The sequence below is a fragment of the Puma concolor genome, chromosome E1 (assembly GCF_028749965.1).
Source record: "Puma concolor isolate L17-30 chromosome E1, mPumCon1.1.hap2, whole genome shotgun sequence".
Taxonomy (NCBI): Eukaryota; Metazoa; Chordata; class Mammalia; order Carnivora; family Felidae; genus Puma; species Puma concolor.
In genome coordinates, this window is record NC_141680.1 from 20,673,751 (window position 1) to 20,701,253 (window position 27,503).

The 27,503-nt window shown below is 37.7% G+C and overlaps 1 protein-coding gene across 3 annotated transcripts in view; it reads left to right on the forward strand.

Annotated features, from left to right (window-relative positions):
• ATAD5 (ATPase family AAA domain containing 5) overlaps nucleotides 1-27,503 on the forward strand; it is a 47,877-nt gene that overhangs the window by 18,252 nt on the left and 2,122 nt on the right. For all 3 annotated transcript variants that reach the window (XM_086686566.1, XM_086686565.1, XM_086686568.1), the window contains exons 7-21: nucleotides 3,332-3,516; nucleotides 5,464-5,621; nucleotides 6,684-6,843; nucleotides 7,307-7,636; nucleotides 9,928-10,024; nucleotides 11,476-11,555; nucleotides 11,736-11,878; nucleotides 11,976-12,126; nucleotides 17,776-17,949; nucleotides 18,687-18,820; nucleotides 19,532-19,625; nucleotides 20,888-20,952; nucleotides 22,763-22,943; nucleotides 24,820-25,001; nucleotides 26,567-27,429. In XM_086686566.1, the coding sequence (XP_086542692.1) occupies nucleotides 3,332-3,516; nucleotides 5,464-5,621; nucleotides 6,684-6,843; nucleotides 7,307-7,636; nucleotides 9,928-10,024; nucleotides 11,476-11,555; nucleotides 11,736-11,878; nucleotides 11,976-12,126; nucleotides 17,776-17,949; nucleotides 18,687-18,820; nucleotides 19,532-19,625; nucleotides 20,888-20,952; nucleotides 22,763-22,943; nucleotides 24,820-25,001; nucleotides 26,567-27,429 (2,997 nt within the window). The remainder of the gene's footprint in view (nucleotides 1-3,331; nucleotides 3,517-5,463; nucleotides 5,622-6,683; nucleotides 6,844-7,306; nucleotides 7,637-9,927; nucleotides 10,025-11,475; nucleotides 11,556-11,735; nucleotides 11,879-11,975; nucleotides 12,127-17,775; nucleotides 17,950-18,686; nucleotides 18,821-19,531; nucleotides 19,626-20,887; nucleotides 20,953-22,762; nucleotides 22,944-24,819; nucleotides 25,002-26,566; nucleotides 27,430-27,503) is intronic.

A 27,503-nucleotide genomic window follows, 5' to 3' on the forward strand; every position in this document is an offset into this window, starting at 1 on the left:
CAAGCTTTGTGCTGTCAGTGCAGAGCCCAATGCAGGACTCGATCTCATGAACTGTGAGATCATGAACTGAGCTGAAATCAAGAGTTAGATGCTTAGGGGCACCTGGGTGGCTCAGTTGGTTAGGTGTCCGACTTCGGCTCAGGTCATAATCTCACGGTTCGTGAGTTCGAGCTCCACGACGGGATCTGTGTTGACAGCTTAGAGCCTGGAGCCTCCTTCAGATTCCCTCTCTCTCTGCCCCTCTCCTGCTTGTGCTTTGTGCCTCTCTCAAAAATGAATAAACATCAAAAACAACAACACCAACAAAAGAGACACTTAACCAACTGAGCCACCGGGTGCCCCCAGACTTTAATTTTAGCCATTCTCATGGGTTTCTAGTGGTATAGTATTATTTTTTATTATTTATTTTTTATTATTTTAATCAATTAAAAATTTGAACCTTATTGAAGTATAAATTACATAGTCACCTGTATTTAAAGTGTATAACTTGGTGAGCTTTGCAGTAAAGATAATGCTTTATTTCCACTATCCAGAAAGTCTTTTCCTCCACAAGCATCCTCATGCCTTTCTGCAGTCCTCCTCCTAGTCCCAGCTCAGGCAAGCACCTGTCTCTTTTCTGTATGTTAATTTGCATTTTCTAGAATTCTGTATTAATGAAATCGTATGATAATACACTCTTTCATCTGGCCTCTTTCAGTCAGCTTGATGATTTTGAGATTTGTTCATGTTACCAAATACCGTTGACTCTTTGAATTGCACAAGTCCACTTACATGGGTTTTTACATTACGGTACCTTGAAAATGTATTTTCTCTTCCATATGATTTTCCAATATTTTTGCCTCTAGCTTACTTTAAGAATATAGTATATAATATATATACTGTATACACAACATAACGAACTATGTGTTAATCAACAGTTAATGTTAATCCTTTAGGCTTCCAGTCAGTAGTAGGCTATTAGTAGGTACATTTTTGGGGAGTCAAAAATTATGCATGTACTTTCGACTGTGCAGAGGGTCAGCAACCCTAACCTCTATGTTGTTCAAGGTCAACCATATATCAGTAGTTCATTATTTTTGCTGAATAGTATTATATGGATAAACCACTTTTTGTCTACCTGGTTACCTGTTGATGGACATTTGGGTTGTTTCCAGTCTTAAGAATAAAGATGCCAGCAACATTCATGCAGAAGTCTCCTACAATTTTGCTGATGATTCTGTTAAATAGTGAGAGAATTGATATCTTAACAATATTAAGTTTTCTGATCCAAGAACATTATATTTCTATTTTTAATATCTTTCACCAGTGTTCGGTGGTTCTCAGTGTAGAGGTTTTATACATGTGTTAAATTCATCTTTAAGTATTTCATGTGTTTAATATAATTATACACGGCATTATTTTCCAATTGTTGATTTCTGGTATGTGGAAATACAATTGATTTTTTTTTTTTTTAACCTATACCACAGTCCACCATTTCACCTAATGCTATTATCTTTTTAAAAAAAAATTTTTTTTTCCAACGTTTATTTATTTTTGGGACAGAGAGAGACAGAGCATGAACGGGGGAGGGGCAGAGAGAGAGGGAGACACAGAATCGGAAACAGGCTCCAGGCTCTGAGCCATCAGCCCAGAGCCTGATGCAGGGCTCGAACTCATGGACCGCGAGATCATGACCTGGCTGAAGTCGGACGCTTAACCGACTGCGCCACCCAGGCGCCCCATAATGCTATTATCTTATATGCCTTTGCTTTACCCAGTAGAATTGTTTGAAGGAAGAAATTTGCTGGTTTTGGACTACTTAACTTAAATTTCTTAGAAGTTTCTTAGAATTATTCTTATGTTCCTAAATTGGTATACTATGAAAGAATTTAAAAAATAATTTATGTTGAAATAACTTTAAGAAAAGTTGCCAGACTACTACAAAGAACTCCTATCCCCTTCACCAAGATTTCCCATGTCCTTGACTGTGTTTATTGAAGTGTGGAGACTCTCAACCTGGGTCTGTCTGATAAAGCAGATAAAGCTAGGATACATATATAAGTATGTATATATTTTTTATATATACGCATATACTCAAAGCTATTTATAATTGTATATATTACACAGTTTATCACATATATATAATATGTGTATATTTTGTATTAGCACTTTGTACACTTCTGCTTAAAGTTTACCTTCTGCTATTGGCATATACTCTTTTTTTTTTTTTTTTTAAGGTTTTATTTTTAAGTAATCTCTACACCCAACATGGGGCTCGAACTTACAACCCCAAGATCGAGTCACATGCTAGGGACACCTGGGTGGCTTAGCCCAACTCTTGATTTCGGCTCAGGTCATGAATTCACAGGTTCATGAGATTGAGCCCCACGTCGGGCCCTGTGCTGACAATGTGGAGCCTTCTTGGGATTCTGTCTCTCCTTCCCTCTCTGGCCCTCCCCTGCTCATGTGTGCGCTCTCTCTCTCTCTCTCAAAATAAATAAATAAACGTTAAAAAAAGAAAAAAGTTGTATGCTCTACCTACCGAGCCAGCCAGGTATGCCAGCCTCATACCTACTTAGCTACAACTTCACGAGTCTCTTCCTCCTTCCCTCCAGCTAACAGTAAAAAAAGCTACACCTCCTCTTTTCTGAGATAAATGCCTCCACACTGGCTTTAAATCTCTTCTTTCCCTCATTTCTCTCAAAAAGGAAAGGAAAAGAGAAATGGAAGTCTTTGCATCCTCTTTTTACTTACCAACTCAAATTTCTGTTTGTAGAGAATATTACAGTTCTCCATATATGGCGGGCTAGGAAGGGCAGATTAGCTGTCGTACCACCCTCTCCCCCTTCCGCTGCTCCTGTATCCCATCCTCCTCGCCTCCCTCCCACCGAAGTCAGGACCCTTAGGATTAGCAATATGAAGATAAGCGAGGTAAAACTGAGGCATCAGTAATAAAGGCCCTAATGGTCTTGCTACTATATTGGAAACATCACATTAGAAATTCTTATATTAACTTTTTGAAATATAGCACTTACTTTGTTTTCTGATTATGATACAAATGCATGTTCTTTTAAAAAGAAGACAAAATACACAAGGGAAAAAACTCACCTACCACTCATAGATAGACTCTGTTAACATTTTGCTGGATGTTCTTCAAGTCATTTTTTTTCCCCCCTATGTATTTACTTTTATTTCTTAATACTGATCGCTTTCATTTTTATGATAAGCAAAAGTGAATGTGCCCAGCTAACATCTCAGATAGCGGATTCATTTTTTGAAATTAAAAAGTATTGTGTATTTTTTTAAGTGTTTATAACCTTAGCTTTCCTTTGTCGCATCATTTTCTTAAAAGCCAAGATACATCTGAAAAGTCTCAGGATTGTGATGTGCAGTTTCAAGCCAAGCGCGACTTCCTAATGAGCGGTTTGCCGGATTTGCTGAAACGACAGATTGCAAAGAAAGCTGCTGTATTAGATGTGTACCTTGCAGCGAGTACTAGTTTCCAGACAGTTGTCCACGTACAACAAAGAGATGATGGTGAGTTTATTATAATTAAACATTTTTAAATGTAGGGTGCCTGGGTGGCTCAGTCAGTTCAGCGTCTGACTTCGGTTCAGGTCACGATCTCCCAGTTCGTGAGTTTGAGCCCTTCTTGGGCTCTCTGCTGTCAGCCTGTCAGCACAGAGCCCACTTCGGATCCTCTGTCCCTCTCTGCCCATCCCCTGCTTGCGCTGTCCCCCAAATAAATAAATATTAAAGAAAGTATTTTTAAGTGTTAGAAGTAATATGAAAGTGTAAGTTGACTTGAAATGAGGCTAAAGTTTAAAGATAATTCTTAAGGAGATTTTAGTGAGAATTCGCAGTATGTGTTTCATTGTCTCTTCCTCAGTCTTGGACTCCCTGTACTGCATATGGGGTGTCAGGGCAAGAGAGCCAGAGGCATCCTCAGCCCTCACCACCTTATGCAGCGAAGAGCAGGCGTGTGGGCGGGGCCTCAGGTGGATGTTGGTCTCCAGGGAGGCACTGTGTTCCGAAAGGAAGGCAGTGGTCTTCACGCATGCAGCCTGTGTGTGAACAGATCACCTGTAAGACTTTCTCAGAGCAGCTCCAGCCCTGTCCTCGTCCGATGGGCTGTTGAATGTGCAAGGGAGATGTTTGCCTCCTTTCCAGAACAGCTTTTCCTCTCTCGTTGCATCTAAATCCCCCCTGGAGCAGGTAGCAAGTAGCTCCACACTCCAGTTCACCCTTTCCTCACACACACCGTGCACAAGGGTGAGCTGTTTGCACAAGCCTTCTGCACGGTGGTCTTGGCTTGATCAGAACCTGATTCTGGTTGGATTCAAATGCTACCGCAACCACAATCTTACTTGACTTACATAGTTTTTAATTACCAAAAGTGTACAAAGCTTTCTTTCTTTTCCTTGTCGTTGCTCCTACCTAGAGGGTTTTGTGTGTGTGAGTGTGCACGCTCGCGTGCGTGCACAAAAGCATTTGTGTTCTTCTCAGCTGGCTTTGTGGTTTGGTTTAATGCACTCCTTCTACTCCTAAAATATGCTCTATGTTCTCTTCTTTCTTTCTTCCTTTTGTGTTTCTGACCTTGATAGCTTTTCGGTTTTGTTCAGCCTCCCATTTGTACAGGGAACTTCCCAGCCAGCCCTTCTGGTGATATTCTTCTTTCTCTTTCTTCCTCAGCTCTGCCATTGGCCATTCGGTGGACGAAGCCCTTCTTGTTATTTTCACCAGTTCAGTTTTATACAGCATATTCCAATAGTATATTCAACTGTAGAAGTTAGTTATACGTTTCTTCCCTGATTTTGATCAACATTTTCACCAGAGTGCTACTGTAAAATGTATCATATGTGTTTGTGGATCAGGAGATGAAGCAAGCACAGAGACAGCCTCTCTCTTTTAGAGCCTGAAGAGTTGGGGCGCCTGGGTGGCTAAGTCAGTTGACCGTCCGGCTCTTGACTTTGGCCCAGGTCATGATCTCACATCTCGTGAGTTTGAGCCTCGCATTGGGCTCTGCGCTGACTGTGAAGAGCCTGCTTGGGATTCTGTCTCCCTCTCTCTTTGCCCCTCCCATGCTTACTCTCTCTTTCTCGCTCTCAAAATAAATAAAAATAAACTTAAAAAAAATAGAACCGGAGGAGTTAATCACACATTTATTTACTGGTATGCCAGGTCTGCCCTCAGAGTTTAAACCTTAAACCAGGATGCAAACTGCCCCTGAAATTCTTACCCCTAGTAGCAAGGGTTGATTTCAAAAGAAACGAAGTTTGCTATCACTTGGTTATTTTAAACAATTGGGAAGGAAGACTCAATATTTTTGTTAATTGTATTTGTTGGAGGAGAGGAGTTTGGTTTTTTGAGTTTTGGTATTTTTGTGTGAACTATGTAGCTGTCAGGTCTTTTCACGTTTGCGTATTTGGCATTCGATGTAATGAATGAAGATAATTAAGACCTTTGTTTTCTGTTTTGCTTTAGGATGCCATTTGTGGCATTTGAAACCACCCACTTGCCCTCTCTTAACCAAACTTAAAGAACTGGATACTAGAGTAATAGATCTCTCAAGATGTGTTCTTGCTCTTGGTGAATTTTCAACATTGAATTCAAATTCTAAAAGTACTAATTCTGCTGTTGTGGTAAGTACCAGAGATCCCGGCTATTGTACGGTGTTTCCTTCATATCTTCAGAGGGAAAGCAAACAGATATCTGCTACTGTGGCCTAAAGTTCTTTTTTCCCTGGAGTCCAGTTTTAAAGAAAAAAATCCCAAATGAGGTAGACATCTCTTTTAAATATTCCTGGAGCTTTAGAAACATTTTAAGAATTAATGGTAGCCAGGGCACCTGGGTGGCTCAGTTGGTTGAGTGTCGGACCTTGGCTCAGGTAATGATCTTGTGGTCTGTGAGTTTGAGCCCCACGTCAGGCTCTGTGCTAACAGCTCGGAGCCTGGAGCCTGCTTCGGATGCTGTGTCTCCGTCTCTCTCTGCCCCCCCCCCCCAAAAACGAATAAACATCATGGGGCGCCTGGGTGGTGGCTCAGTCGGTTAAGCGGCCAACTTCGGCTCAGGTCATGATTTCGCGGTCCGTGAGTTCGAGCCCCGCATCGGGCTCTGTGCTGACAGCTCAGAGCCTGGTACCTGTTTCAGATTCTGTGTCTCCCTCTCTCTGACCCTACCCCGTTCATGCTCTGTCTCTCTCTGTCTCAAAAATAAATAAACGTTAAAAAAAAATTTTTTTTTAAATGAATAAACATTAAAAAAAAATTCTATAAAAAAAAGGGATTAAGGGTAGCCAGTTTCAAAAGAATATTAGATTATATAGCACATTTAGATATTGTGTAAATCAGCATTCTAATCTAATGTGTAAAGTACAATTAGTTGAAAGAGGGAACAAGAAAAATATGAATTAAGTCCCTAAAAACTATGCAAATACAGCTTTGCTGTTAAGGTTTTATTTAGTCACTGAAGCTAATCCTACATTAATATTGACTAGTTATCGGCAGAAAATGGTTGGTGACTAATATTAATAGACAATGTGGGGGGCACCTGACTGGCTCAGTGAAGCAGGCGACTCTTGTTCTCAGGGTTATGAGTTCAAGTCCCACGATGGGTGTAGAGATTACTTTAAAAAAAATCGAAACGTCTTTAAAAAAAATAGACAATGTGGGTCCATTATTGAAGCTTTTTTTTCTTTATTGCAGTTTGTGGAGAGAAGGAAAGATTTGACTGAAGAAGTAAGAAATGTTTTGCTGGAGGAAATTAGGTGGTCAAATCCCGAATTTTCTTTGAGGAAATATTTTTCTTTGCTTCTTAAAAAACGAAGTGAGCACCAGGTACTTTCTGAGTGTCATCGTAAACAAGGTTAGTGATAACTGTTATCATTTACATTAACGTTTTGTTTTTGAAAACATTAAGACTTGGTCTTTGACTCTTGGAAGTCCACTGAGAGGATATTGCTTATGGTTGGCAGGGAAAATTGTTCAATTGTATTAAAGCATCTTGTTCAATGCAGTGTTGGCCCCTGCCATTCTCCACAGGTACAAACCCAAAGACAGCTTTAATTTTGTTAAAATATTAGTAGTTCATTTAAGGAAAGCCTTAGGTGAGATCATTTGAACTGACTTGCCTTTATATAACTTGTACAAAAGGCAATCTAGATAACACAATATCCTGCTTGCTTTCAGTGGCCCACATTTGATTCTTGCCTCTTCATTTTATAGTAATAAGATTGTTGGATATTTTGAAGTAATATTAAGATTTTGGATATTAAAATTTGTTTTTTGTTAATTAGTAAGCACATGCATTTCTCTAACTTCTGAAATAGAAAGTCCACAACTCGAACCTGATGTCAATCAAAAAGAAACCAAAAGGAAACGAGTGGAAACGGAAATTCAGAAGTCAAAAAGAAAGAAGCCAAACGAGTATTCACAAAGCCCAAAAAAGATAAATGGGAAACCAGAAGAACTTGACAAAAGAAACAACTCCACTGGGATAAAGCTAGACTCTTGTAAAGGCCTTCTTTCTAAAACATCCAGGAAGAAACAAACTGCTTCGAGTACAACATGTAAAATAGAAACAGAAGCAGTTGAAGATTCTGATGTTCTGATAATAGATGATGGCAAAGAGCCTACATCAGAAAGATCTCCTGTTCCTGGTAAATTAGATCTTCTTCCTCTCGGCCTAGAACTTTTTTGTTTTTCTCTTCTTGTTCATTTTCTCTTTAATATATGTTCTTTGCAACATTCGAACAATATATGTTTATAAAACAAGAAGTGGAAGCCTTACTAATTATAATCACAGTCTTACAGAAAACCACATTTAACAGATAGGTGTTTGGTCTTTGATTTTTCTGTGTGCTTTTTAAACAACCTGGGATTATATCTCTTTAACATGTCTCTGACTTACTCCCATTTGGGTTCTTTAGCTTTTTCAAAAATATTTTATTGAATTGATTAATTCGTCCATTTATGTGGCTGAATGGATGTTTTAATAGTTGTATAGCAAGTCTCCTCTATCGTTTTTTTAAAAACTATTCATGTATCTGGGTACCTGGGTGGCTCAGCTGGGTGATCATCCGACTTCGGCCCAGGTCATGATCTTGCAGTTCGTGGGTTTGAGCCCCACGTCGGGCTCTGTGCTGATAGCTTGGAGCCTGGAGCCTGCTTCAGATTCTTTGTCTCCATCTCTCTCTCTCTCTGCCCCTCTCCTGCTCATGCTCTTTCTCTCTCAAAAATAAACATTAAAAAAAATTAAAAAGTAAAACTATGTTCATGTATCTACTCTGCTGAATAAACTATAGATTCTCTTACTCCACAAATCCCACTGGGGTTTGATTTTGCATTAGTGTATAGATTAATTTGGAGTGAATCGGCATATTTACCACATTCAGTCTTCTCAAACAGGAGTGTGGCACATCTCCATTTACCTAGGTTGACTTTGTAGGATATTTTAATGTTTCTTTTCAGGGATCAAAGGATGCTTCACAAAAATTATGCTGCCTTTATTCTTTAGATTATTTCCTAAGAAATAATAAATTCCTGGGGCGCCTGGGTGGCACAGTCGGTTAAGCGTCCGACTTCAGCCAGGTCACGATCTCACGGTCTGTGAGTTCGAACCCCGCGTCGGGCTCTGGGCTGATGGCTCAGAGCCTGGAGCCTGTTTCCAATTCTGTGTCTCCCTCTCTCTCTGCCCCTCCCCCGTTCATGCTCTGTCTCTCTCTGTCCCAAAAATAAAAAAAAAATAAAAAAAAAAAAAAGAAATAATAAATTCCTTTTCATATATCATGTTTTTTTCGTGATTACTTAAATTTTAAGCATGTACTTCTATTTTTTCATAATTTTTTTGTAAGTATTCTCTACCTCCAACATGGGACTTGAGCTTACAACCCTGAGATCGAGTCACATGCTCTGCTGACTGAGCCAGTGAGGCACCCCTAATTGAGTACTAACTTTTATTTTTTATTTATTTATTTATTTTCAACATTTATTTATTTTTGGGACAGAGAGAGACAGAGCATGAACGGGGGAGGGGCAGAGAGAGAGGGAGACACAGAATCGGAAACAAGCTCCAGGCTCCGAGCCATCAGCCCAGAGCCTGACGCGGGGCTCGAACTCACGGACCGCGAGATCATGACCTGGCCGAAGTCGGACGCTTAACCGACTGCGCCACCCAGGTGCCCCGAGTACTAACTTTTAAACTTTACTTCCATGAGGGGCGCCTGGGTGGCGCAGTCGGTTAAGCGTCCGACTTCAGCCAGGTCACGATCTCGCGGTCCGTGAGTTCGAGCCCCGCGTCAGGCTCTGGGCTGATGGCTCGGAGCCTGGAGCCTGTTTCCGATTCTGTGTCTCCCTCTCTCTCTGCCCCTCCCCCGTTCATGCTCTGTCTCTGTCTGTCCCAAAAATAAATAAACGTTGAAAAAAAAAATTAAAAAAAAAAAAAATAAATAAACTTTACTTCCATGAGACTTTATGGCAGTTAGTTTTTTGGGTTTTTTTGTTTTTTGTTTTGCTAATTATTTTTTTAGTGTTTATTTATTTTTGAGACAGAGAGAGGCAGAGCACAAGCAGGGGAGGGGCAGAGAGAGACACACATAGAATCCGAAGCAGGCTCCAGGCTCTGAGCTGTCAGCACAGAGCCTGACGTGGGGCTTGAACTCATGAGCTGTGAGGTCATGATCTGAGCTGAAGTCAGACATTTTACCAACTGAGCCACCCAGGTGCCCCTATGGTGGTTAGTTTTTAAGGGGGAAGAATTGATATGAAGATATGAAGAATATGATATGAAGAATTTTAAATGTAATGTTAAGTTTTGAAATTGCCCTTTTGACATTTTGTAAATATAAATACTGTACAAATATTCATTGTTTACATGAAACAATAATGTAAATGTGTAAAAATATATGCTTATGTTAAGGAACAGTGCTTCATTGTATATGTTTTGCTTTAGATTCTGGAACTGAAGACATGCTATGGACAGAAAAGTATCAACCCCAGAACTCCAGTGAGCTCATAGGCAATGAGCTAGCTATAAAAAAATTACATAGGTTGGTAAAACATGTTAAAGAATTGAGAAACAGTTTTACATTTAGTTTGTTTTGAATCTAATTTGTTTAGTTTGTTTGAATCTAGTTTTACTATTTAGTTTTAATCTAGTTTGAGTTTAGTGTTTAGTTTGTTTGAATCTAGTTTTACTATTTAGTTTGTTTTATTTATACTAAAATATAGAAATTATAAAGTATTACTTGTATGATTAAAATCTTTGTAAAAAAGAAACTTAAGAAAAACATGAAAAGTAAATATCCTTCTTTTCTATTTCTACTCTCTAGAGGTAACAACTATTAAAGGTTTCTTGTAGAATCTTCCAGAAAAAAATTTATGCATATGTTAGCTCCTTTCTTCCTAACAAATAGGGTCATATTACTACTAATTCAGGTCCATAGTCCTTTGTCTACAATTCCCACATCCAAAAAAGTTCTGAAAATTAAAAGTTACTAACTTACGGTTTTTATGGATCCCACTTGGTAGGAGTTCATACCTTTTTAAAAAAATTTTTTAACGTTTATTTGTTCTTAGAGAGAGAGAGACACAGCGCAAACAGGGAAGGGGCAGAGAGAGAGGGAGACACAGAATCCGAAGCAGATTCCAGGCCCAAGCTGTCAGTACAGAGCCCTATGCGGGGCTTGAACTCATAAACCACAAGATCACGATCCGAGCTGAAGTCAGATGCTTAACTGACTGAGCCACCCAGGCGCCCCTCATATCTTTTTTTTAAATAAAAACATTAAGTGATTATTTTGTAATACCAGAGACCCCAGAGGGGTATTGAGTTATGTGTGGTATGTGTACCAAATTACTTTTCTGGTATCTAAAAAATTTTGAATTCTAAAACTCACCTGGTCCAAAGGATTTCATATAAGAAATAGGGGCCTATAATAATAGTTAATACTTTGAGCTTAGTACTGTTCTAAGTGCTTGCATTGTTCTTAGCCCCTGTAATCCTTACAACTATACTATGAGAGTAAATACTGCTGTCCTCATCTTATAGATAAGGAATGGACCTACAGAGGTTGAATTATTTGTCCAGGGTCACCCAGCTTGAAAGTAGTGGGGCTGGAACTCAAACTTGAGCAGTCTAGCTCTAAACTAGAACTTAATCTTTCTGCTTATACTTAGCACTGTGTATTAGACATGTTTCATATCATCACACGGTCTACCTGAACTCTTTATAGTTGTTCTGTACTGGTTTCATAGGTGAGGGTACTGTAGTGTCTCTTTTCCCCTACTGAAGTACTTTTATGTTTTTCCCTTTGGAACCTTATCTGAGCAAGGTTGCAGTGGATATCCTTGTACATACAGTGTTGTATATTTTGGTAAAAAAATTACTTCCTTTAGAAATATTTGTGCCCATGTAAAAATATTTTACTATTTCTTTGATTCAAAGAGATATGGCTCTATTCTGTGAATTAGTTAAGTAACACATATTTTCTTATGGCAGTTGGTTGAAAGACTGGAAGAGACGAGCCGAATTGGAAGAAAGACAAAATTTGAAGGGAAAAAAAGATGAGAAACAGGAAGGTATCTTGAGGCATTTTCTCCATTTCACTGAACGTGTTTAGTTAGATTGGCTCTAAATGTGTATGAAATTTCTTAATTGTATTTTATATTTGATTTCCTAGTTTTTGTAAATAAGTGTCTAGCATCTATTGCTGCCTGAGCAGTTATCAAATGATAATTTGCATTTGAATAATTTTTCAGATCTGTCGGATAGCATTGATTTTAAAGGCAGTTCAGATGACGAAGAAGAGAATCGCCTTTGCAATACTGTTCTGATAACAGGGCCGACAGGAGTGGGGAAGACTGCCGCGGTATATGCATGTGCTCAGGAGCTTGGATTTAAGGTTAGTAACAGCTACGCCAGGAGGATGTTAATGTATCTGTTGCACTCGAATTAAAGGAAGACCGACCATTCTGCCTTGCTTTCATGTATTCTTCCAGATATTTGAAGTCAATGCCTCTTCTCAGCGCAGTGGTAGACAAATTCTGTCTCAACTGAAGGAAGCTACCCAGTCCCATCAAGTGGACAAACAAGGTGTAAACTCTCAGAAACCTTGTTTTTTTAATAGTTACAACCTAGGCAAGTCACCAAGTAAGTAAATTCTTTTGCTTAGGTCATAACCTTTGAGAGAAAGTGAAATCTACAAAAATAATTTTAATAATCAGCATTTTTTTTTTTTTTTGCCTTTTGTTTTTTAACCTTTTCCTATACACACACGTGCGTGCACCTTTTTTATGTTTTCCTGGATGGTTTTAAAATAAACCTCAAGACCATCATATAATTTTATTTGTATGTACTTCAGTAGGTATCTCTAATTGATAAGGGCCTTTAAAAAGCATAACCAGGGGTGTCTGGGTGGCTCGGTCTGTTAAGCGTCTCACTCTGGATTTCAGCTCAGGTCATGATCTCACACAGTTTGTGGACTCGAGGCCCACATTGGGTTCTGCACTGACAGTGCGGAGCCTGCATGAGATTCCCTGACCCTCCTCCGCTCACACACGTGCTTGCTCCCTCTCTCAAAATAAATAAACATAAAATAAAATAAAAAGCATAACCACAGTAATCATTATTAGACCTAATGAAATTAACTATGTATCTTAATTTGATCTAATACATACTCTTATTTTGGTGTTCTGTTGTTTCAAATGGTTCGTGCAAATTTGGATTCAAACAAGGTTTACATCTTACATTTGACTGATGTCTTTTAAATGTCTTTCAGTCTCCCTAATAATTCCCTCATCCTTTTCATATCATTTATTTGTTGAAGAACGTGGGTCATTTTTCATAAAATCTCTCACGTTTTAGATTTCGCTGATTGTATGTTCATGGCGTCAGTTAACATATTCCTCTTCCCTATATTTCTTGTAAACTGGCAGTTAGATCTGTGATATTGATTAGATTAAGGTTCTGTTTCAGGGCTACCATACATGCATAGGCAGGGCTGTGTGCTTCCTATGGTATCAAAGCGGAAGATAACATTTGTGATGGTCACATGGCTCAGTGAGTTCAGTTGTTTTCAGGCTGATCCATCCATTATAAAGTTCCCCATCACTCTTTTATGTAGCCATGAATGATCTTTATCTAGTAGATTATTTCATTAGGAGTTAAAAAATGGGTGATTTTGTAATTCACTGAGCCTTTCTGAATTTATTAGTTGAAATTGTAAGGAGAATTTCTCCTCATCAGTTGTTTGGACACTTTGACATATAATTTGTACAGGAAAGGCACGAGAAATGTTTCATTCTTTCCTTTTTAAAAATGTATTTTGTTTGTTTTTTTAGAGAGAGCATGAGTGGGTGAGAGGGGCAGGGAGAGAGAATCCCAAGCAGACTCTGTGCTCAGTGTAGAGCCTGACGTAGGGCTCAATCCCACAACCATGAGATCATGACTTCTGAGCCAAAACCAAGAGTCAGACACTTGATGGACTGAGCCACGCAGGCATTCCCATTCTTCTCTTTCATTTATCAGTTCTTAAAGTAATGGTGCCCTAGTAATCTCTAAAGTTATCCAATGAGTTTTTGGGTGGTCTACTTTTTTTTTTTTTTTACTATTACGAGGAACTCATGGATTTGTATCTATTTAACGTGTTTCAGTCCTTTGTGTTCATTGTTCGTTGTGGCTATTACAGTCTTCTTTTTGTCACTAGTTTAAACAGCTGTGATTTTGATGTGGGTTGCTGGAGTTTTCTTCATGTTTCATGTGGTTGGGGTTTGTTGAGCTTCTTGGATGTATGCGTTTATAGTTTTCATCAAATCTGGAAAATTCCAAGCATTGTGTCTTTTTTACTTTTTTTTTTTTTCAACGTTTATTTATTTTTGGGACAGAGAGAGACAGAGCATGAACGGGCGAGGGGCAGAGAGAGGGAGACACAGAATCGGAAACAGGCTCCAGGCTCTGAGCCATCAGCCCAGAGCCCGACGCGGGGCTCGAACTCATGGACCGTGAGATCGTGACCTGGTTGAAGTCGGACGCCGAACCGACTGCGCCACCCAGGCGCCCCATGTCTTTTTTACTCTTAATTAAAATAGGTTTGACATATAACACTGTATAAATTTAGGGCATACAAGTGTTAATTTGATACATTTCTATATTGTGATATGCTTGCCATTGCATTGATAATTAGCATCTCTATCATGTTACATAATTATCACTTCTTTTTAGTGGTTGGAATAATTAAGTCATAGTCTCAGGAAGTTTGGTGATTATAATACAGTGTTGCCTGTATTTACCATACTGTGCATTAGATCTCTAGGATTTATTTACTATACACACACGTGCGTGCACCTTTTTTATGTTTTCCTGGATGGTTTTAAAATAAACCTCAAGACCATCATATAATTTTATTTGTATGTTTGTGCCCTTAAACAATATCTGTCCTGTCCCCAGTCCCTTTCTCCTGGCAACCACCGTTTTACTCTCTGTTTTTGTGAGGTTGACTCTTTAGATTCCATATATAAGTGATGTCACACAGTGCTTGCTTTTCTCTGTCTGACTTACCTCACTTAGCCTCATGTGCTCCAGGTCCATGCATGCTGTCATAAATGGCAGGATGTTCTTTCTTAATGGCTGAATAATATTCCATTGTGTGTATATACCACATCTTTATCCATTCATGCATGGGTACTTAGGTTGTTTCCATAGCACATTCTGTCATGAATCATGCTGCAGTAAACATGGGAGTGTGTATATCTCTTCGAGATCCCATTTTTGTTTCCCAGAAGCACAACTATAGCAGATCTATTTTTAGTTTTGGGGAGAAACTTCATGTTGTTTTCAATAGCGGTTGAACCAGTTTACATTCCCCTCAACAGCGCACAAAGCTTCCCTTTTCTCCACATCTTCGCCAGCACTTATCTCTTCAAATAATTTTTCTCTTCTCCTCTCCTCTGACAATTTTAATTATATGTATATTAGACCACCTTGAGTTGTCTTCTAGCTTGATGATTGCATGTGCAATTTTTCAGTCTTCCTTTGCTCTGCATGTTTCATCTTGGATAGTTTCTAACTACTCAAGGTCACAGATCTTGTTTTCTGCAGTATCTGGTATACTGTCAGTGCCATCCAATGTATTTTTTTATTTCATACATTGTAGTTTTCATTTCTAGAAGCTTGACTTGAGTCCTTTTTATAGTTTCTGTGTTACCATGCCCAATTTTTCCTGTAAGTTTTTGAACAGAAGAAACACAGTTATGACTATTTTAGTCATAGTGTTCTTGTTTACTAATTAGTGTTCTTGTCTATTAATTCTGTCATCTGTGTCATTTCTGAGTTGGGTTCAGTTAATTGATTTTTTTTTTCATTATGAATTGTATTTTCATGCCTTTTTGGTGCCTGATAATTTTGATCAGATGTCAGACTTCGTGCAGTTTACCTTGTTGGGTATTGGACATTTCTACATTCCCATAACTACTCTTGAATTTTGTTCTGGAATACATTTAAGATACCTAGAAACAGTTTGATCATTTCGGGTCTTCTGCTATATTAGCAAGACCATAGCAGCATTTAGTGTAAGACAGATTTTGCCATTGCTTAGGTAAAATCCTTCTGAGTACTCTGTCCACTTCCCCATTAATTCTGAAGTTTGCCGTTCTGCCTAATAGGAAGAGGAACTGTTCCCAGCTCTTTGTAAGCCTTAGATTATTTCTTCTAATCTTTCACTGATCACTACTCCATTGAAGGCTTGAGGGAGACGCTCTGCAGATTTCTGGAACACTCTGTGGAGCTTTCTGCTCTTCACTATTCTGCCCTGTGATTGCAATCAGCCTTGGCCTCCCTGGAGGCCTGTTCAGTCTCCTGAACTCAGGGAAACCTCTGGACTGGCTTCCCCCTCTTCACTGTGGCCTATACATTGTCTCAAGGCAGGAATTAGGCAATTCCTGGGGTTCACCTTGTTTGTTTCTTCTCTTAGGTATCACTGTCCTTTTTTGCATTATTTCCAAAGTCTTAAGAAGCATTGTTTCATATATTATGCTTGGTTTTTTGCTGTTATTTCAGATAGATTGGTAACTCCAGTATATGTCTTGGCCAAATGCAGAGCCCTTTTTTCTTTTTGTGTTTTTTGACTAGCAGTAACCTGACTTAATTGGCTTGTGTCCTTTACACATAGCCCCAGTAATCTTTGATATTTGTTTTTGCTTTCTGGCTTGTTAAGATGTCCCAGACCTAGAAGGTAGCTACTTCTCCATGGAGCTGATTGTTTTGGTGAAAAATCCTTTAAGAAGATTATATAAATAAGGGCACCTGGTGGCTCAGTCAGTTAAGCGTATGACTTCGGCCCGGGTCATGATCTTGCGGTTTGTGAGTTCAAGCCCTCTATTGGGCTCTGTACTGACAGGTCAGAGTCTGGAGCCTACTTTGGATTCTGTGTCTCCCTCTTTCTCTGCCCCTCCCCTGCTTACACCCTGTCTGTCTGTCTCTCTCTCAAAAATATATATTAAAGAAAAAAAAAGAATATATCAATAAAATTTAGCCAAGTACCTACTACCTACTAGGTATATTATTTAAATTTGGCATGTATTTTCTTTTTTTTTTTTTTTAATTTTTTTAATGTTCATTTTTGAGAGAGAGTACAAGCAGGGGAGGGACAGAGAGAGAGGGAGACACAGAATCTTCCAGACCCCACCCAATGTGGGGCTCGAATTCACGAACTGTGAGATCATGACTTGAGTCAAAGTTGGACACTTAACCTACTGAGCCACCCAGGTGCCCCTTGGCATTTATTCTCTAAAACCAGTCTTCGGACTGATGCCAATCCATGATCAAACAATCCTTGTACTATGCCAAAATTAGAAAAATAAGGACAAAATATTGAGTTTTTTATAAATCCCAATCTCTTCAATATAAAGAAATATTTTTTTATTTTAAGATTATGTTCCAGGGCACCTGGGTAGCTCAGTTGGTTGAGCGTCCAACTCTATTTTGGCTCAGGTCCTGGTTTCATGATTCGTGAGTTCAAGTCCCATGCTGGGCTCTGGGCTGCTGGTGTGGAGCCTGCTTGGGTTTATGACATAATAGTGATGTCTAGGATAATATCTCAAATTCAGAATTCTCGGTAAGTTTTCAAACATCCATAATATGCAAAGAATATCATAAGATCTGTGGAGATGGGGTGCAAGAAAAAGAATAGGACAGATACAGTCATGGAATTGTGCACATATGATGGTACAGGAAAAGATCGTGCTCCTGATAACAATTTGCACATGTGAGGACTGAATCAGAGCACTTGGAGGGGAGAAAAGACATGCTCTGGTACAAATGCTTGGTGCCATAGGACCTCAGGAGGGTAGAGATCAAACATTTGCTTTTAAACTTTGTATTGATCCTCCATAGTATCCTTAAAAAAACATTCTTTGCTTGTGATATCCACATACTATAGGGAAACTGAAGTTGGATAACAGTGTTCTGTCTGTGCTCAGTATGTACATTATCTCTCTTCCTCCAGCCTCCTCTGAACCCAAGCAGGTGTACAGAAAGTGAATGGAGGGATTATGAACATTATTTGCTTCAAGGATGTATGTTTGTTTGGAAAAGAATGTCTTTTCTAAATGCCCAGTTTTACCTTCTCTGATGATAGAATAACTGTAACAATATGCTAATATTTGTACACAGTGTAAGAATGAAAGAAAACTTCTGTATCAATTTTTAACTGGTAAGAGTAGAAATATAGGCTGTGGATAACTCAGTCTTACCATCTGTTTAACTTTTAGAATATTTACCTTTACGTAAATTTGGTTTTGGCAGAAAAATTAAGCTCTCCTAAGAAAGTTATTACATCACCAAGGAAACTTCCTCCGCAGTCACCACAAAGTAGCGTACCAAAACGAACACTTCCGCCTAAAACTTTGGCAAATTACTTTAAAGTTTCTTCTAAGCCAAAAAAAAATGAAGAAATAGTACTTCTGGAAAATAATAAAGGTAAGACATTAAATTGACAAAATATATGTGATATTTTTTAATAATGACCTTCATACATAAAATATCCTATTTCATGAGTTCCTATTGCTATTTATTTTTTTAATGTTCTAATTCTTTTTTATTTTTCTGTAATCTGTTTTTCTAAATGTTTATTTTTGAGAGAGGGAGAATGAGTGTGGGTGGGGGAGGGGCAGAGAGCGAGAGAGAGAGAGTGTGGGATAGAGGATACAAGGCAGGCTCTGGGTCAGGTTTCACAAACCAAACGTGAAATCATGACCTGAATCGAAGTCGGACGCTCAACTGACTGAGCCACCTAGGTGCCCCTATTTTTATTATTTTTAGAGAGAGTGAGACCACAAGCAGTGGAAAGGGGAGGGGGGGAGGTGGGGAGAGAGAGAGAGAGAAAGAGAAAGAATCTTAAGCAGGCTCCAGGCTTAGCGTGGAGCCCGATACAGAGCTCGATCCCACAACCCTGGGATCATGACCTGAGCTGAAATCAAGAGTTGTTCACTCAACTGACTGAGCCACCCAGGTACCTCCTACTGCTATTTATTAAACCTCAGCTACTTTGAAGGTCATGCATATAGGAGTTTTGATATTTTGTTTCAGCTTTTTTCTTCCCCCACCCTTGTTTCAGTTTTGATAGGGGGTTTCACTTTGAGCTTAGTTTGCAGAAATATCCAGTGTTCTGTTAAAGGTTGATTTGAATCTAAAATATTAATATTTTGTTTATGCAGGAATCAAAAATTCTTGTGAACAGAAACCAATTATTCAGACTAAATCTACAAACACAACTAAGTCAAATGTCAAAGAATTTGGAGCTGAGGAATCCAACAGGAAAAACGCAACATCTCTCATTCTTTTTGAGGAGGTAGGCTTGTGGACATATGTTCATGATATCTTATAATACAAATTTTTGTATGAGGTGCCTGGATGGCTCAGTCAGTTGAGTGTCCGACTCTTGATTTCAGCTCAGGGCATGATCTTGCAGTTCGTGAGCTCGAGTCCTGCTTCAGGCTCTGCTCTGACGTTGCGGAGCCTTCTTAAGATTCTCTCTCCCTCTCTCTGCTCCTCCCCAACTTGTGCATGCATGCGTACTCTCTCACTCTCTCTCTGTCTCTCTCAAAATAAATAAACATTAAAAAAAAACTTATTCTACAGATTACTGCATGTGTTACTGTGAAGTGTTGTAAAATAGCCAAGAAAGTCAGGAAGACTTGTATCTATTTGAATTTTAAGTGAATGAAACTGCAACCATAGAAGAATTTTTCAGAAAGATGATTAATGCAATTCAGGGTTATTAATTATTGTTCAGTGATTATAGAAATTATTCTGATTCATACTTGTTCAGGTATAGGTGACTGCTTTTTTTGGTTTAATATTATTTGATAATTTTTTTTACTTACAATGGTGTAAAACATTTTAAGCTTTCAGTGTGGGCTGAATTCACAGTGTTCATAAAGTTAATAAATTCATAAACTTTGTCTCTGACAGACTTACAGTGTATCTAGTATGTGTACATGACATATCCAGCACATGTTTTGTTACTCAGTACACTAATATTCTCATAAATGGTTCTTAGGTTGATGTCATTTTTGAGGAAGATGCTGGGTTTTTGAATGCAATCAAAACATTCATGGCAACAACTAAAAGACCTGTAATCCTTACTACAAGTGGTAGGTAACAGTGATTTGACAGCTAATTACTTTTGGTTAAAATATTTGAGAAAGCCTCAAATTTTAGTTAGAAATGTTCCTTTAAAAGTCTGCTAGTAAAGGGGCGCCTGTTGGCTGAGTTGGTTAAGCATCTGACTTTGGCTCAGGTCATGATCTCAGTTTGTGAGTTTGAGCCCTGCATCAGAGCTCACAGCCTGGAGTCTGCTTCAGATTCTGTGTCCTCCTTACTCTCTCTCTGTCCCTACCCTGCTTGCACTCTGTCTCTCAAAAAATAAATAAACTTTAAAAAAAAAAAGTCTACTAGTGGGGGCATCTGGGTGGCTCATTCGGTTAAATGTCTGACTTCAGCTCAGGTCATGAGCTCACGGTTGTGAGTTCGAGTCCCACTTTGGATTGTCTGCTGTCAGCAGAGAGCCTGCTTCGGATCCTCTGTCCTGCGCCCCCCCCCCCCCCCCCCCACCTCTCTGCACCTCCCCTGCTCATGTTCTCAATCTCTCAAAAAAAAATAAACAAACATTAAAGAATAAAAAATGAAAGTCTACTAGTAAATTAACTTTTTTTTTCTAAAATTTGAAGGCTCCTAGATCATTTCTTAAATGAGGAATTATTCAAATTTATGATCAGTTCTCAGCTTTGAGTAATTATAAAATTAATATGTTACCTTGCAAATGGCACCAAACATCATTCACTGGTCAGAACTTTTTATGGAACCCAGCCTTTCTGCAGTTCCTTAATATTGAACTTAGCCATTCCTTAACCCCTGAGAACACTTCCGTATGGATTATTGCCTATTTTAAAGTAAGTTGTAACCAGCCTGATTGCTCTAAACTTCCTAATGATTAGTGTTTGGTGTTCAATTTTAAAACTCATAGTTTTTTTTTTCATTATAAACACTGAATTATAACACTGTTTTCTAATATTTTTCATTGCACATATTCAGTAGCATATCTCTGCTATGAATTTCTAGAGGAAAATAAATGTTAGTTTATGTCAGACTCCACTTATAAATTAATGGGTCATTTGACTGTTAGTGATTGTCCTCTAAAAATATTGATATAAATTGTATTATTCAAAGGTTACATGACAGTTTAATTAAAAGATCAATTATTTTAGGTCAAGATAAAAATTCACTTCCTTAATGATTTATAATTTGCATATTTTTATTACCGATGAGATACAGAATATTTTCATAGAAAAAGTATAACTGGACAAAGTAATTTAATGGTCTTAATGGTTTTTTAAAATGTTTTTTTTTCCTATAGATCCAACATTTAGTTTAATGTTTGATGGCTGCTTTGAAGAAATTAATTTCAGTACTCCTTCGCTTGTAAGTTTTGAATTTTGATCATAAATCATATATCACAATTCTGTAAAAGATGGTTTCTTATGATAGTGCCATGTATCTTCAGTACATTGCTGATTAGAAGAGTGAACATCTCTGCCCTGTTCCTGATGGTAGGGTGAAAGGCATTCTTTACCATTAAGTGTGATATTAGCTGTATATTTTCATAGATGGTCTTTATCGGTTAGCTGTATTTTTATTGTGAATGGTGTTAAATTTTGTCTGGTGGGTTTTTTCCTGTCTTTTGAAACAATCATCTGGTTTATCTTTTTAATTCTATCACTGTGGTGAATGATGTTGTTTGATTTTTGGATGTCAGACCAGTCTTGCATTCTTAGGATAATATGGTCATCCTGCGTTATGTCTTTTATATATTTCTGGATTTGAGACTTTTTCCCTGTACTTTGTGAATATATTGTAGATTCTGTTATGTTTGTGTGAACAGATATTCTCCTGTAATATGTGACAGCTAAAATTTCTGTTCCATTCTTTTAGTCTTAGCTGGGCTGCTTTGAGCTAGGCCCACACATGTGAAGTTCAGGTATCAACCAGGGATTTGCATTCTTCTTTTAGCTAGAGTTTCTGTTTCCCTACTTTCACTGAACTCCCCTGTCACTTTCCAGCTACGGCCATCATCCCAAACTCTATCCTCTGGTTCAGGCCAGTAATATTGTGAGTTTGTGTCTGAGTTTTAGCCACCATTGCTGCCCCCTGCCCTCAGTCAAAAATCAACTTAAAGGAGGTAGGAGAGGATGGGAGTTCATCCAGGGCCATTTTCTTTTGTCCAAGTGTTGATGTCCCTTCAGTTATCTTCTGCTCAGGTTACTCTCTTGTGCCTTCAAGTAGTTTGTTTTTTATATTTATTTGTTACTGATTGTAGAGTTTATAGTTATTACTGAAGGCAAGGTTTGTCTGATAATAGGGTCTTTGTTATTGAAAGAATTCCTAGTTTGTGGGAAGCAAAAGTCCCAGAAGTATGCAGGAGTAATGTATGCACATAAAATAAAGTCAAAAATTTAATAGAGGAAATCTTTTAATTGTCTTGTTAACTTCAAGGTAAAAATGCTAGTGATCTTGTAAAATATGCAAAATGTAAATACAATTTTATTTGTTTCAGCTTTTGAAGGTAAAAAGCTTTCCATAAACAGTGGGAAGAGAAGAGTATATGTTTTGTCATTTTACAAAAAAATATTATAGTGATATTGATGAAAACGCTAAATAAAATGAAAATTTTTACTTGGTCCATTTATTCTTAAGAAATTACATGGGTTTTTTGTTTTTTTGATTTTTGTTTTCATTTTGTCTCATAATGTTTCTTGTTAACTTACATGTATACGTTTGTGCATGCATTGATATAATTTTCTAACTCTGGCTTTTAAAAATTATATGAGTATTTTTCAGTATTGTAGTATTCACATTGTTTTTCTTCTATAGTATTCACATTTATAATTTTAATGGCTGTGAAATATTCCATCAAGTTGTACCATTATTTAAGCTTAAGGGAATTTCTCAAGGTTTAATAACATTGCCTCCAGGGTTCGTGTTGGAAAATTTCCCGTAAAAGTTTCCTTACTGTTTTTAGACTGTATACAGTTAATAAAATAAGTATACGTAAAATCTTTTTAATTTAGAAGTATATTCCTTTATATTTTTCTAGATCAGTTTCACTCTCAAGAGCTAAGATATTGTGAATTTTAGTGAAATTTGTCCTACTTTTAGATATGTATTACTGATGTATTTCTGTTAACTCTACAATTCACCATGTTTCTTTTTTCTTTCTCTGTTTGTTGCTCAGCTAAATGTTGCCAGCTACCTACAGATGATCTGCTTAGCTGAGAACTTTAGAACTGATGTGAAAGACTTTGTAACATTGTTAACTGCAAATACTTGTGATATTAGAAAAAGTATCCTTTACTTACAGTTCTGGATTAGAAGTGGAGGTGGATTTTTAGAAGAAAGACCATTATCCCTTTGTCGTAAGTTGATCTGTTATAAAAGAAATTTCTGTAAGGGGACCCTCTGTTAAACTATATGCTGTACCAAAATATCTGAAAGATTTAAAAAATTGTGAGCATCCAGAGATCATATTAATCTTGAACATAAACATACATATGTCAATTTAGTTGATTAAAATTTTATAAACATGAAATGTGGTTAGAGTAAACCTGCACATGGAACAAATTGTTACTTCTACATTTATAAGCATAGTTTCTTATAAACAAATAGAATTAAATATTATTTAGCAACTGATTTCCTTTTTCCACTTACTAAAAAACATGTTGGTGATTTTCCCCATATATAGGTTATTTTTGTCTGACTGTAAGTTCTCCTTTAGCTTCAATAGTCTATCATTCTTTTCTCGTAAGAACTTTATCATTTCAGAAATGTTTTATTTCTTATCAATCTTTAGCCTCTGTTACCGAATTGAAGTCACAGACATTTATTGAGGACTTTCTCTATGCCAGGTCCTGTGTTTACATGAATAAGACATGCTTCCTTCCCTGAAGAAGTTCATAGTTCTGTGGTTTTCATGCTCCATAGTCACAGTTCTGTAGTTACAGATCCTGCTCTGGGAAATACACAAATATTTAAATAAAACCAAGGTGAAGTTCTGTAATATTAATCCCCTGTCAAGTTTTTTTTTTTCTTCGATTAGTTCCAAATTTTAATGTGTTATTCTTTTTTGAGTTAGCAAACGTATATATTTAATTCAGTGTAAGCTTGGAGCCTTAACTGTTTCTTAGAAGTAAATATGATAAATAAGACACAGAAAAATCTTCTTATAAAAAACAAATTAGTAACTATTGCCATATGACTGGAAATAAAATGCTATACCAAGAACTTTCAAAGAAAAAAAACTGTGTCATTATTTCTTTTCTTGAAGATTTTATATGCATTTTATTTCTGTCTAAAAAAATGCAGCTGTGTACTCATTGGGAATTCAAACAGTACAGAAGTATGTAAAAGAAAAGTAAAAGATCTCCCCCCTTCTTAAGATTAGCCACTGTTAGAGCTTTATCTATGCATGTACAAATATTGCTACCTACTTACTTAGCAGAGTTAACCAATACTGTATGTACTGTTAAGCAATTTGCTGTTTTTACTGGAGAATGTGTTGTTAGTACGTACAGTTTTAGCCCTCTCTTTTTCACAGCTGCATGCTATTCCATAATAGGGAATGGATGTAACGTAATTTAATTAACCATCACTTATTAGTGGAAATGGAAGTTACCTTTTGTTGTCATTAAAATGTGCAGTGAATATCCATACACGTATCCTTGAGCATATCTGTGAGTACTTCTGTTGAAGAGAATTCTAGAAGTTTGGTTGCTAGGCCAAAGGCTAGAGTACATTTGCATCCTGGTAGGTATTGTCCGGTTGCCCTCCAGAAGATAACTGTACAAATTTATGTTCCCAGGAATAGTTTATGATGGCTTTTTTATGTATACCTCTGAGAAAATTAGGGAGCCAGTTGTTTTAGTTTTGCCAATTTAAAAGGCGAAAAGCGAATGGTATCTTATTCTAATTTGCATTTCCAAGATCACTAGTAAAATTGCACATCTTTTTATGAGTTTATTAGATATTTGTATTTCTTCTGTTACTTGTCTGTTCATAGTCCTTGTGCTTTATTCTTTTGGATTGTTTTGTAAGCCGACCACCACCACCATCTTAACCTCTGTATGCTAGAAATAATGTTTGTATCGTACTTTTTGTGAATTAAAAACACATGTGGAGAAGAAGAAAATGGGAATATAGGTCCAAAAGGTGACAGGATCTTGGATTTTAAATAATTTTTTGCTGTAATTTATTAAAAATATAGATAGCTAAGATTTTCTTTTATTAATTTTGTAGGAGGAAATAGCAGAAGTGTTCAACTGGTTTGCTCTGAAGATGGCCCTGATTCCAAAAATAAACCTAAAAATACTAAAAGGAGCCCTACAGACCTTCCCAAATGTGACACTGGCTGTGTTGAGACCTTGTTTGGCCTTAAGAACATTTTTTCCCCATCGAAAGACTTATTTTCATTTCTAAAGGTATTTTCAATGTCTAGTGTAAGATATTAAATTTATATTCCTTTTCATCTTCCTAACACTCACTCCTGTGTTTTAAATCTTAACGTTAGGGAGACCTGGATGGCTCAGTTAGTTGAGCGTCTGACTCTTGATTTCAGCTCAGGTCATGATCCCAGGGTCGTGGGCATGAGCATGGAGCCTGCTTGAGATTCTCTCTCAGGGCGCCTGGGTGGTATCAGTTGGTCAAGCATCTGACTTTGGCTCAGATCGTGATCTCACGGTTCATGGGATCAAGCTCTCTGTCATCAGCATGGAGCCTGCTTTGGATCCTCTGTCCTTTTCTCACTGCGCCTCCCGTGCTTGTGTGCGCGCGCTCTCTCTCTCTAAAAATAAACAGACATTGGGGCGCCTGGGTGGCGCAGTCGGTTAAGCGTCCGACTTCAGCCAGGTCACGATCTCGCCGTCCGTGAGTTCGAGCCCTGCGTCAGGCTCTGGGCTGATGGCTCAGAGCCTGGAGCCTGTTTCCGATTCTGTGTCTCCCTCTCTTTCTGCCCCTCCCCCGTTCATGCTCTGTCTCTCTCTGTCCCAAAAATAAAAAAATAAAAAAAAAAGTTGAAAAAAAATAATAAAAATAAATAGACATTAAAACAAACAAACAAACAAAAGATTAAATAAAAAAAAAAAAAGGAGGGGGCACCAGGGTGACTCAGTCTGTTGAGTGTCTGAGTTTGGCTCAGGTCATGATCTTCAGGCCCCACATTGGGCTCACTGCTGTCAGCCCGCCAATGCAGAGCCTGCTTCAGATCTTCTGTCCCCCTCTCTCTGTCCCTCCCCAACTTGCGTTCTCCCAAAAATAAATATTAAAAAGAATAAATTAAAAAAATTAAGATTCTCTCTCCCTCTGTCCCTCTCCCCCACTCTCTCTCTAAAAATGCATACATATTTTTAAGAAATAAATAAATCTTCAGGTTAACATAAATTTGCCTATAATTTTCATAGATTTCTGATTTTAACACACTATACCACTTTGACAAACAGTTGATGGGTAATGCTCTGAATGCATATTATCGGATTTAGACTAGAATTTAGAAAGATTTCAGAATAAAAAAAAAATTTCAGAAAAGTAGTTTTTAAACAAATGAGCTAACTGTTGAATTGGGGTATAAACTATTAAAAATTTAATTCTTCAAATTTTAATAGTTTAAATGTATTTTTTAGGCTCAGAACTATTTTATTATTATTATTTATTTATTTATTTTTAATGTTTATTTATTTTTGAGAGAGAGAGAGAGCACGAGCTAGGGAGGGGCAGAGAGAGAGGGAGCCCAAAGTGGGCTCTATGCTGAGAGCAGAGAGCCCGATGTAGGGCTCAAACTCACGAACCAGTGAGATGATGACCTGAACCAAAGTCAGACACTTAACCGACCAAGGCACCCAGGTGCCCCCAGAACTGTTTGACAAATTAAGGGAGTGTAGGTTAATAAAATTATGAGAGGGTAGCAACTCATTACTTTTAAGATGGTCATATGGGTAGAAGAATGTTCAGACTATGTTCTAACACTTCTTCATTCAAAATTTTTTTTCAGCACAAGATCAGAACAAAGGAAGAATGGTATCAATTCATCCAGCTTCTTACAGAATTCCGAACACAGAATGTAGATTTCTTATATAGTAATCTTGAGTTCATTCTGCCATTACCTGTTAACATCATTCCAGAAATGGAAAACTTTTGTGGTTCATCAGGAAGTGTGGAGGACACCAGTGCAGCAACAAAAAATATGAAATGTCTTGCTAGGAAACATTCTGAAGGAGAGAAGCCATTGAAAAAGCCACAAAAAAAGAAACAAAAGAAAAAGATGACAATTCTAGATGATAGTGACTTATTTGACTCTGAAGTGGACTTTTCTAATGAATTCCTTAGCCTTTCTCCTGTATCTTCTTCCTCAAATTCAGAAGAAAGCAAAGCCAGAGATAAAGAAAGCAATCCAGAGACAAAGAAACTAAACAAATGTTTAGAGTCTAACATTGAGTCTGTTCCTTGTCCTCCTAAAACACCAGCAGAAAAAAAATGTTCTGCCCTCGTTTCTCAGTGTCTAAATTCTCTCACTGAGTTCATGGATAACATGTCCTTCTTAGATGCTCTTTTAAATGATGTAAGAGAACAAAAGGAAATTGGTAAAAATGACTTCAGTTGGACAAATGTTAAAAGCGGACTTTGTGATGAGTTTAGTCTCGAGACTACCGATGGATGGACTTCTCCGAGCTCCGGAGAATTAAAGGCAGCTGTAGAAGCTCTCAGCTTTACTAAATGTTCATCTACTATTTCAAAAGCATTGGAAACCTTGAATTCTTGCAAGAAATCAGGAAGAGATCCAACAAAAGAGCTTACTTTTTATGTTTCACAAAAACGCAGCAATGTATATTTCAGTCAGTCAGCGGCTAATTTAGAGTAAGTCTTGCCTCCTTTTACTTTTTATTTTTCAATAATAAATGATAAAGGGGAAATTATTAGTTTCTTTTTAC